Raw genomic sequence first — 12239 nt, 5'->3', positions numbered from 1 at the left:
TTTTAGAAATGAGAACATTTCTGTTGAACCAAGAAGTAGCATAGAAAATGACAAATCAACATTACTGTATAATAAACTGAAAATTAAAGATTTATTTTTTGTTTACAAATCTAAGAGATAGTATTTTGTCACCATCCTTTACTGTTAATTTTGAAAATCACAGAAATATTAATTATTTTCAATATAAAAATTCCTTGTACCAAGAACTATTAAGTCTGTCTCAACCATAAATATTACAAAGTATTGGCACACAAGGCATCTCGACAAACCTCCCATTTATGAGATCAAAAATAAAAGACTATTAAATATTAATATTAACTATAGGAATTAATTACACAATGGGAAACTGGGAAATCGTATTTAGATATTTTGGAAAAATATTTAAACGGTACATTAGATAGAGTATTTTATGCTAGTTGAAAAAAAAGAGAACCTATAATAATTATAAGAAAAATACAATTTTATTCACTAGAACACTAACTTAATAATAGTACACATTAAAAGTTATGTTGCCAAATATATCAAATATTGGAGGACGTTGCTTTACTCCATTTTCCTTGCTGTAAATCTTTGTTCTTCGTTGTGTAAATCCATTAAAAAAAAGTCCACATGTTAACAGGCTGCTTCTAAATAGTTTTTATCATTCCATTTTCAATATTCTATTCATTCACATACTTCGTTATTTTTTCTCTGCTTTCTCAGCAGCTTTCTTCTGTTTTTCACGCATCACTTCTGCATCCCTTGAAAAAAAAAAAAGATAGAGTAAAATGCAATTCTTTACGGAATTACTGAATAAATGGTTGAGTCTAACACCCTTTTCACATCTGCAAAATGTAACAAGTTGTAACCAGGTTTGCATAGTGTGAATACAATTTTGTGGAAAATCAGGGGTCTCCTGTGAGTTCTTAAACTGTGTGCACGTGTATTGCCCAGAGTTTTTTTGCTAAGCATTTTTGATAAATCTGACCCCTGACCTTTAAATGATCATGCACGAATTATGTAATGATTTCCAAACCTGTGTTTTCGATTTTCCAAGTTCATACCGCCATTGCCAGTTGCCGATGCCTTTTTCTTTGCCTGTTCTTGTTGTTTCTTTAGATTCTTGGCCCTAGCAAGGTCCCTTTGATTTCCTCCTATAAATTAAAAAAAGAATAATAATGAGGATTATTTTTATTACTCAACATTGCCTATTAATTATAATGTGTTTTTCTAGATAAGTACGTTTTTATTAGCTAGTGGCGTTCCATACAAAATACCAGAAGTTGATTTTATCGCGACAAAAATTATAAGCGAATTACTTATAAAATAAAAGACGACAAATACATACATATTACTATCATCATACTATTTAATACCAGTCAAATCTCAATCAGAAACCTATTATCCTATAGTAAATAACAATTATACATATAAAAAGAAGCCACAGCAAATGAATAGGCCCTCCCCTAGCCTAGGCTTTGTTTGTTTACGAACGACCGAACCGACCATCTACAACAGTTTTGGAAGAGAGAGGTATGCATCCGCTCAAGGACTGGGCTAAAGCTAGATCTAGCTCTAGGTAGGCCTAGACTAGAGGCCTAGGCTAAGTTGTCTTGATGTCATGGACGTCCAAAACGACAAAAGAACATTTATTTTTAGACTTAGAATAAAATAAACCTATTACCAAAATACAGAATGATCTAACAAAAATTATTGGTAATACTAACGTGTCATTTTTAGAGAATAATCTGAAAACAAACACTAAATTTTTGACACTTTTCTATGCAGGAATCAAACCCGCCTCCTCACGACGTTTGTGTTCCAATTCCACGTAAAACCTCAGCTTTATTATTTTTTTATAGATAAATATGGAAGGCTAGTTTTGTAAAAACTAATATTATTACTCAATCTCTCACAAAACGACTCCTCCCTCGCTGTGCTCGCTCGTGCCAAATTGGGTACATTGAGTACAGTGTATTAACATACGAAAAAATAGTAAAATGCAGTGACTTATTTCTATTTCATATCACTGTGCTCAACTGGTGCTAAATTAGGTCCACTTGAGCACAGTGTATTAATACGAAAAAATATTAAAATGCAGTGACCTATTTTTATTTTATATCACTGTGCTCCACTAGTACCAAATTGGGTTCACCTGAGCTTAGTGTATTAACATACGAACAAATATTAAAAAGCAGTGACTTATTTTTATTTTATATCACTGTGCTCCAATGGCGCCATATTGGGTCCACTTGAGCACAGTGTATACATTCGAAAAGATATTAAAGTTCAGTAACTTATTTCTATTATGTATAGTAATAAGTATAAGTGCAATTCTGGGCTCCAACGGTGCCAAATTTGATCCACCACCACCGTAGTACTATTTCTATTTCTGAAGTAAATAAAGGCATAACTGGCGCTCCGTAGAGAAGTAGAGAATGCTCCATCGTCAAAATGACGCTCTGAAATACCTCACAGTCGCATGTGTTTTTTCAGTAGCCGCGCTAAGAGACTCAATAAAAAACAAATTAAATTTAGGCCTAGATAAGATTAGTTAGTACTTTTAAATTGTGAAAATGCCCAAATCTAAGGAATTTATAGACTCGTCGGATGACTCTGATGTTGAAAGGGTAGGCTCTCAACAATATTAGAGTACTTTAATTAAGAGAAAGACTAGGCCTAGCCTAGGCCTCCTAGCCTAGCAAGGCTAGGCGCCTGCACCTAACCTAGAGTAGTAGGCCCTCTATATTGTAGGCCTTGCCTCCTCTAGATAGAGATAAAGAAGAAGGAGGCGGTAGGCCTAGTTCCCGCTTAAGCTACACGGCCTTTGCCAAACTTTGCTCGAGCCTTGCAAGCTAGGCTATCCTATGTTAAATTGAACAATTATTGTTTTCATCTTCAGCCCAAAGCAAAAAAAGCAAAATCTCAAGAAAAGAAATCAAAAGAATCATCATCATCAAGTAAAAAAGGGGAAGATGAACATAAATTTGAGGTAAGATTAAGAAAGACAAACAAAGTTGCAGCTAATAATTAAATAGAAATATTCATGTTCCTAACTTACAGTGTTCTAGAATAAATTTTGTTAAAGATGTTCAATCTGTATTATTGTACCATCTACCATTATCAACAACCTGGCTGTAAACCGTTATGTGTTTGCATGGTATAATAAGTCGCAGGTATAGTAATCATCATTTGCTCATAGAAGCGACTAATTAATTGATTACAAGATTACTCTAGAATAACTTTTGGCCTTGCCTTTAATAAATAATAGAAAACTTGTGTATATTGCAACCTGTATTATATTTTGTTTTTATAGATATCGAGGACAAGGTTTGTGAATGTGAGAGAGTTTAAGGGTAAAGTTCTTATTGACATTCGTGAATACTATGAAGCTGGAGGTGAAATGAAACCAGGAAAGAAAGGTACTTTAAAATTATGATGTGCCCAAATATGGTAGTGATATGCATAAATATGGTTACTGGTAGTGATATGATATCATGTCCATATATTGGCACATTTTTTGTCACATGTTTGATGGTGTGAACAGAGCTTTAGTACTGTAGTAGTCTATAACTATATATGTTATTTTGTAGGTATCAGTTTGTCAGTAGACCAGTGGAACAAGCTTAAAGAAGTAATGGACGATGTTGATGAGAGTATTAAGCAGTTTTAATGGACATTCAATATCCTCGTTTAGACTCCTGTGAATAAACTGTAAGCCCATTCAAAACATTGTTATATTTTTGATAATCTTTTTTTCAAAATATTCACATTTTCTGTGCTGCATTTTCAATACAAACATTTGAGATTAACTGCACAAGATCGGGAAATTGTTGATATCTAAGAGGGCTGTTTTATATTTATACCGGTGATTGAAATAATCTGTAAACACCAATAATTTATACTGCTCTACAACGAACTAAAATATTCTTGAATTGATGGTTATTTGAAGAATTCCTTACGCACAAAGTGAGTTATTTGTAGTGTTAGAGACATTTTAGAACGTACCAGGGTTACTGTACACCATGGCGTGCAAGTACACATAAGTCTGAGATAAAAACGGTATTGTATGTTAAATTGTAATGTTGCTTTTACATTATATATCCTGATTTTTTTAGTATATAAGCTTGAAAACAGTAACTGTCATATTAAGTGTCTTATGTGGCATTGATTCAAAAACATCTGCATAATGTGTTCAGAAACAAGTATGTGACCAGCGAATGGAACCTTGTAGTTTATACTAGTTACATTTATTAACTGAAAGAAAAGGTACGACAAATCAGCAATTGACTTTGAATCTAGATGACCACCTGATGTGGTAGTTATAAGCAACGAGACAGTATCACATGCTGTCAGAGTATTACAGAGCATGTTTCTGCATGCTCTATGTCTCTGAATAAACCGTTAATTTCAAAAATAAAATTGTTAGACTGAAAACCATATTTCTACTAACTTTTGTACTCCCAAATAACTGTTTAATATGTGTGCTTGGTTATTAACATTATCCAAAATGTAATGCGATCAGGCAGTAAAACCTTCAAGATAGTATGTTAATCAAATGATTGAGTTGCTGCTTAAAGTGGCACAGCGATAACAGCATCAGAAACAGTTCACTTCACGACACAAATCAGAGACTTGCCCCAAGTCTGTATGGTCTTTTTTATATTAGTCCACCCATCAGCGTTTAAATTTTTGTCTGGAAAATAATATTGAGGTAAAGTATTATACGTATGAAACGCCTTTTGTGTCAAAATATATATCTTACTAATATTATGGTCTAGAACATAGACTAACTCAAATGGTAGACTTGTCCAAATTCTGTAATTATTTGTGTAAAGTATTATATGTATGAAACGCCATGTGTGCCGAAACATCACATTATGGTAGGTACATGGTGCCCTAGTATAACATATCACAGAATCACTGGTGTAATTGTATGGTCCTAGTATCACTCGCATGGTATTGTTTACTGTCGTGCTGTCTTTCTCGTGCCATCTCCCAATTGAAACTCTATTGAGATTTGTTTGTTTATATATGCTGAATTAAATTTTCATTATATGATAAAATAATCATACTTTATTTCCCTTAATGCCATTGCATCCTTCATCATTGATAATAAACAAAACTTTAATGATGTGTGAAAATAAATTGTAAATCCGCATGTTAAATTTCTTAAATCAGTTAAAAGTGTCACTTTATGGTTCCCTTGACGTTGTCAAGGATACGTTTATGCTTCAGTGACCATAGAAAATGAAGAATAATATTTATTTGTCATTTTGAATTTACTTTAATTTCTATATCTACAAGAAATAAAAATGTAGTAGTTATTAGGAACATTTAGATGACCATATAAACACTGTTTCCTTAATAAACAAGTGGTTAACTTGTACAAACGGTAACCAGTACAAGCGGTTAACCAGAACAAGTGGTTAACTTGTACAAACGGTAACCAGTACAAGCGGTTAACCAGAACAAGTGGTTAACTTGTACAAACGGTAACCAGTACAAGCGGTTAACCAGAACAAACGGTTAACCAGAAAAAACGGTTACAGTAACTGTTACAAGCGTTTAACCAGTACAAGCGGTTAACTTGTACAAGCGTTTAACCAGAACAAGTGGTTAACCTGTACAAGCGGTTAACATGTACAATACAAGTGGTTAAACAGAACAGCCAATTTAACCTGTAGAAGAGAACAGAACATGCGGTTAACCTGTTCAACCGTTAACCTGTGCAAGCGGTTAAACAAGCGGTTAACCAGAACAGTTGGTTAACGCAAAACAAGCAAACATAGCAAGCGGTTAATCTGTACAAGCTGTTTACCAGAACAAGGTGGTTAACATGTACAATCGGTTAACCTGTACAATTGGTTAACCTGTACAATTGGTTAACCTGTACAATTGGTTAACCTGTACAATCGGTTAACCTGTACAAGCTGCGGTTAACCTGTACAAGCTGCGGTTAACCTGTACAATCGGTTAACCTGTACAATCGGTTAACCTGTACAATCGGTTAACCTGTACAATCGGTTAACCTGTACAATCGGTTAACCTGTACACTCGGTTAACCTGTACAATCGGTACATGCGGTTAAACAGAACAAGCAGAACGCAGAACAAATAGAAAACATAAAGGTGATGAAAGCTATATTACTAACAGTTTGAATATTTTAAAGTACTACTACTGTATAGCTGTTAGCTATTCTGTACAATGTATCACTTAAACCTGGAATCTTCATTTCATAGTGAGATTCACACTTATTTGTCATTTCCTGAAAATTATTATGTTAAAAACAGATGTTTTGTAGGAGATTAATGTGAAATGAAACAGTTTTATTATTTTTTTTGCTAATATAGTAATTTTAATCTACTAATTTGCCCATCTTTAATGGATGAGGAAATCCGTAAATGTTAAATGCCTCGAGAGTAATCAACAGCATTTTCATCTTAATGGTAAAACAACTAGTAAAAGTCAATAATACTCAGTGATTTTGTCCAAAAAAAAAATAAACCCAAAGATTAATTGGGTTCAAGTCATGTTTTTCTGTTATTTACAGTCTGTCCTGCGGAACATTTATAAATCACATACTGAAGAAGCACATGACATTCTAAGAGAAGATTTTCTAGTACTGTATTTAACAATTGTTGTATTCGATTGGGACTTTCACCGTTGAGTACAGTTTTTCCGTTGAGTACTTATTTAACGGATTATTTTGAGCGTTGAGATTGTTCTTAACGAAAAAGCTTTCGTTGTCAACGTTTTCTATTCGAATGACTTTCTGTTGAGCACAAATTTACCATTCGAATACAAAAAGTACTCAACGAATCTTTATGTCGAAATACGACAATTGCGTCAAGCTTGGTTCCCACTAGGAAGCAACGCAAGGACGTAAGCGCAACGCAACCGAATTGACCAATCCAAGTTCGGATAATCCATCGCTTGTTGTTGGTCAAGTTACTAAGGTGTTGTTCTCACTAGAAAAAACAACGTACGGGCAACGCAGGCGAGTTGACCAATGACAAGCCACTGTTCGAATAATCCATTGTTTGTGATTGGTCCTTGCGTTCTAGTGGGAACAAATCCTTAGTAATCATGCAACAACACGCGGAAATTATTATGATGAAACAGACGCATGCGTTTTAACACGTATTATCGACGAACAGTGGCGTAGCGCATATGCTCAGTGGCCCTCCAACGCTGGAGGCCTCGCCATTAATACCTGTTTTTTCTCCTTTTTGGCATTGTTCAGGGGCCCAATAAGCTCCAGGGCCCCTGGGTTAACCAGTGAGCGCTCATAACCGTTACGCCTCTGACTATAAATTAAAATGTTTTTTGTTGTTACAAAAGCTTGTTTGCAACCTATTTGTATACCTTATTATAAAATACAATACAAAATGTGAAATATCATTATTTTTGTTCAACTCAATGGCCATTTGATGTCAAGCATCACATTCGGTCATGCAACAATGGCATTGCAAGATAAATCAAAACACAAAAACATGTTTTATTAGTTATCCGCTTGGTATACCAAGCGGATAACTCCTTGTAATTGTATGAGATCAATATTTTTTTTCTGTATTATTCTTCTTTCCTTCCTTCCTTTTTGTGAGTCGTGTTCCTCTAAAATGTGTAAACATAACATTTCATAACTTTGACAACATATGGGCATTTACGTGAAGTTGTGCACCTCCTATTTTTGAATGACGTCATAGTTGCGCAACGTGACTTATGCGCAATTTTATGAATTTCAATGATTGATCATAGATTAAAAACCAAAAGTCATTTAGTATTGACACTTTGACAAAATTTAAGTCATATCAGGGGCAAACTTTCTACGGATTAAAAATGGCATGTTTGACAAGAAGTTACGCGCGCACGCGCATTTAAAATTTCAAAATGCGCAAAATTAATTTCTAATCAACTTTTTACGCGTTTCTTGTCATTTTGAGCATGTCAAAAATTCCCACGGGCGCGCAATTTTTTATGCGCGCGGTGCGCACATAGCGTTGAAAACATATTTTTTTCTCTTGAATTATATTTTTCAAGCCTTTCCCAGTGATTTTGAAAACAATTTAGACCTTTTCCAGTTTAAATAACGCCATACGAACACGTTGAATTAGACAATTCGTGCGCGTTTTTTATGAAAAAGCTTAAAAAATCGTCAAAATTATGTCTTTTTTTAAACAGTCATAGTTTCTAAAGTAAACCGTTAACCGTTTATTTTTATTACAAAATCTAGAAGTTGATGAGTTGTAGATATCGGATCATGCATCAATAAGGCTAAAAAAACATTGTGACGTCATCGTATGGCCACACGAATGTAAAATATAGGATTTTTGTCTCTTTCGTTATTGCTCATCACATTCAATGGAGCGCATCGCGCTTATCTGTATTCCTTTTTCTCCTACATTTATATATTGTGTAGGTCAATCAACTTTCTTTAGCATGAGATAAAAATATTTTAATTTTTATGACGTCATCATGCCTACAAATTTTAATTACGTGGGTCATTAATTTCATCTTTACAGTAAATTTTAATCTGTAATAGCTCGTAAGAATAAAATGTGATAATCACGATTAAAACGTTTTCTGGAAGCTATTGGATTGTAGATACGAATTCATGTAAACATTTTGCCAATCGGATGTTGTGACGTCATCATATGGCCAGTTGAATAAAAAAAGTCGTATTTTCATATTTTGCGTAATAGTTCATCACATTTAAAAGGGTGCGCATCTATATTTTACGTATTCAAATTTCTTCTACACGTTAATATGTTGTTCCTGAGATAATTTCCTTCTGAAATTGCTATCTAAGTGTTTCATTTTGATACCGTCGCCATGTTAAAAATTGGAATAAATGGCGGGTCCCGTAATTTCACCTATTCTACACTGTATGTAATATGTATACAGCTTATACTGTTTGCATGTATATACTATATGACACAAAATTCAGCACTAACAGCATGTCATATTCTTCAGTTCTTGTCATAATGCCATAATCTTTATCTGTGTGCAATATTCCAATGTATGACGTGCACGTGGCGTTTGTCGTGGTGCGGATAACTAACTCGTCAAAGTGACGAGTTTCATGTCTAGTTATATTTTGGATGCATATAAAATAATAATGAAACCGCTTGGACGGTTTAGCAATGACAGTAATCTTTCATTGTATTATCCATACATTTTATTCATCATTAAATCTACTGTAGGCCTATTGCCACTCCTATTTATAATTTAGTCTAGTTATAATTTTTTACTCATGTAAAACAGAAAATAATGAATATCTCTATAGTTTTCACTTGTTTTTTTTTTCTCTAGAAATGAATTATCAAAAACTTTACGCCGCAAATGTCTTCAAATGATTAAGGTTGAAACGGCACTCTTGTGCCATGAGGAATTCTGTGTACCTCATTAGGTTCTCTTCTAAATTCAAAGGTCACTGTTTTTTAAACCTTAAGCTTGATTCCCACTCGGACGCAATGTAACGTCGTAAGCCACAAATTAAAAACAATATCGTGACAATTATGTGGGCGCTGGTTTTTTTTCATATTACCTGTGGGCATTTTCACATTAAGTTATCAATTAGTGGGCTGAGCATCTTCCTTTCCATCTTTCAGATTTCCTTGTAACTCAACACAACTTCATTCAAACTAAGACCGTGTTTCCACAGCCAAAAATTAACCGATAATAATTAACCGATAAACTCGTCTACGTACAAACTCATCCTAACCCATCATTTTTCTTTCTACAACTTTTTCTACCTCAGCAACTAATAATGGGTTCAGACAAACTCAGAAAATATTTTCAGTCTGATTTGGACTTGGCATGGATTAACCATGGACTTGGCAACCAACTTGATTCAAAACCTTTTGCAACACTAGTTTGAACTCTGCAACCTTGTCCACCACCTCGGCAACTTGATTCAAAACCCTTTGCAACACTAGTTTGAACTCTGCAACCTTGTCCACCACCTCGGCAACTTGATTCAAAACCCTTTGCAACACTAGTTTGAACTCTGCAACCTTGTCCACCACCTCGGCAACTTGATTCAAAACCTTTTGCAACACTAGTTTGAACTCTGCAACCTTGTCCACCACCTCGGCAACTTGATTCAAAACCTTTTGCAACACTAGTTTGAACTCTGCAACCTTGTCCACCACCTCGGCAACTTGATTCAAAACCTTTTGCAACACTAGTTTGAACTCTGCAACCTTGTCCACCACCTCGGCAACTTGATTCAAAACCCTTTGCAACACTAGTTTGAACTCTGCAACCTTGTCCACCACCTCGGCAACTTGATTCAAAACCCTTTGCAACACTAGTTTGAACTCTGCAACCTTGTCCACCACCTCGGCAACTTGATTCAAAACCTTTTGCAACACTAGTTTGAACTCTGCAACCTTGTCCACCACCTCGGCAACTTGATTCAAAACCTTTTGCAACACTAGTTTGAACTCTGCAACCTTGTCCACCACCTCGGCAACTTGATTCAAAACCTTTTGCAACACTAGTTTGAACTCTGCAACCTTGTCCACCACCTCGGCAACTTGATTCAAAACCTTTTGCAACACTAGTTTGAACTCTGCAACCTTGTCCACCACCTCGGCAACTTGATTAAAAACCTTTTGCAACACTAGTTTGAACTCTGCAACCTTGTCCACCACCTCGGCAACTTGATTAAAAACCCTTTGCAACACTAGTTTGAACTCTGCAACCTTGTCCACCACCTCGGCAACTTGATTAAAAACCTTTTGCAACACTAGTTTGAACTCTGCAACCTTGTCCACCACCTCGGCAACTTGATTAAAAACCCTTTGCAACACTAGTTTGAACTCTGCAACCTTGTCCACCACCTCGGCAACTTGATTAAAAACCTTTTGCAACACTAGTTTGAACTCTGCAACCTTGTCCACCACCTCGGCAACTTGATTCAAAACCCTTTGCAACACTAGTTTGAACTCTGCAACCTTGTCCACCACCTCGGCAACTTGATTCAAAACCCTTTGCAACACTAGTTTGAACTCTGCAACCTTGTCCACCACCTCGGCAACTTGATTCAAAACCCTTTGCAACACTAGTTTGAACTCTGCAACCTTGTCCACCACCTCGGCAACTTGATTCAAAACCCTTTGCAACACTAGTTTGAACTCTGCAACCTTGTCCACCACCTCGGCAACTTGATTAAAAACCTTTTGCAACACTAGTTTGAACTGTGCAACCTTGTCCACCACCTCGGCAACTTGATTAAAAACCTTTTGCAACACTAGTTTGAACTCTGCAACCTTGTCCACCACCTCGGCAACTTGATTAAAAACCCTTTGCAACACTAGTTTGAACTCTGCAACCTTGTCCACCACCTCGGCAACTTGATTAAAAACCTTTTGCAACACTAGTTTGAACTCTGCAACCTTGTCCACCACCTCGGCAACTTGATTAAAAACCCTTTGCAACACTAGTTTGAACTCTGCAACCTTGTCCACCACCTCGGCAACTTGATTAAAAACCTTTTGCAACACTAGTTTGAACTCTGCAACCTTGTCCACCACCTCGGCAACTTGATTAAAAGCCCTTTGCAACACTAGTTTGAACTCTGCAACCTTGTCCACCACCTCGGCAACTTGATTAAAAACCTTTTGCAACACTAGTTTGAACTCTGCAACCTTGTCCACCACCTCGGCAACTTGATTAAAAGCCCTTTGCAACACTAGTTTGAACTCTGCAACCTTGTCCACCACCTCGGCAACTTGATTTAAAGTTGCTCGTGTGTCCATTATTGTAAACGATCCCAGCTGATTAGGCAAATGGACGTCAAGCAATTTATTAGAAAATAAACCTGAACATTTATTAAAAAAGTAATATCAAAGATGGATGAAGGAAACCACATGAGGACTAAGTCACTTAAGCCGAGTCAAACATTATTCATATAATGGGTTTGAGGCACATACAGACTTGCCGTAATTGCTTTTATAATGCAATTGCGAGCTCGAAGTTTCCACTTGTGTTAAAATCGATTAGTTTTTATTTGAAGTTTTTTTGGGGATCTTTTTTTGGCTTGTATAACAAGCTCTGGAAATCAGAAAATCAATGTTTAAATACGGTACTGTATCGCGTCACATGTGTCACATGAATAATATCAATACCACGCTTTGGAATCATTTTAAGAGCATGGTAAAAACAATTACAGCATTCTTATATCGAAAACCACAAATGTGGTGTAGTTAATACATAAACGTACGAAATATTCCTAAAGCTCTGTCTACACT

At 35.7% G+C, this 12239-nt stretch overlaps 3 protein-coding genes across 3 annotated transcripts in view; 1 reads left to right on the top strand and 2 right to left on the bottom strand.

The window, feature by feature from the left end:
• Positions 1-12239, bottom strand: part of LOC144854298 (uncharacterized) — a 123198-nt gene that overhangs the window by 66443 nt on the left and 44516 nt on the right. The window lies entirely within an intron of this gene.
• On the bottom strand, positions 68-1845 carry LOC144854355 (modifier of protein aggregation 4-like). The gene is made up of 3 exons (XM_078712307.1): positions 1707-1845; positions 1016-1133; positions 68-740 (listed from the first exon to the last, which is right to left on the bottom strand). Exons 1-3 carry the CDS (start codon positions 1711-1713, stop codon positions 680-682), a joined length of 186 nt encoding a protein of 61 aa, XP_078568433.1. The 5' UTR covers positions 1714-1845; the 3' UTR covers positions 68-679.
• On the top strand, positions 2450-4416 carry LOC144854350 (activated RNA polymerase II transcriptional coactivator p15-like). Its single transcript, XM_078712304.1, has 4 exons — positions 2450-2609; positions 2882-2971; positions 3296-3401; positions 3573-4416. The coding sequence occupies exons 1-4, from the start codon at positions 2556-2558 to the stop codon at positions 3650-3652; spliced, it is 330 nt and encodes a 109-aa protein (XP_078568430.1). The 5' UTR covers positions 2450-2555; the 3' UTR covers positions 3653-4416.

Source organism: Antedon bifida, chromosome 10 (genome assembly GCF_963402885.1).
Source record: "Antedon bifida chromosome 10, ecAntBifi1.1, whole genome shotgun sequence".
NCBI classification, from domain to species: domain Eukaryota; kingdom Metazoa; phylum Echinodermata; class Crinoidea; order Comatulida; family Antedonidae; genus Antedon; species Antedon bifida.
The sequence above is the reverse complement of the archived record's forward strand: the minus strand, read 5'-3'. Positions and strand labels throughout refer to the sequence as shown.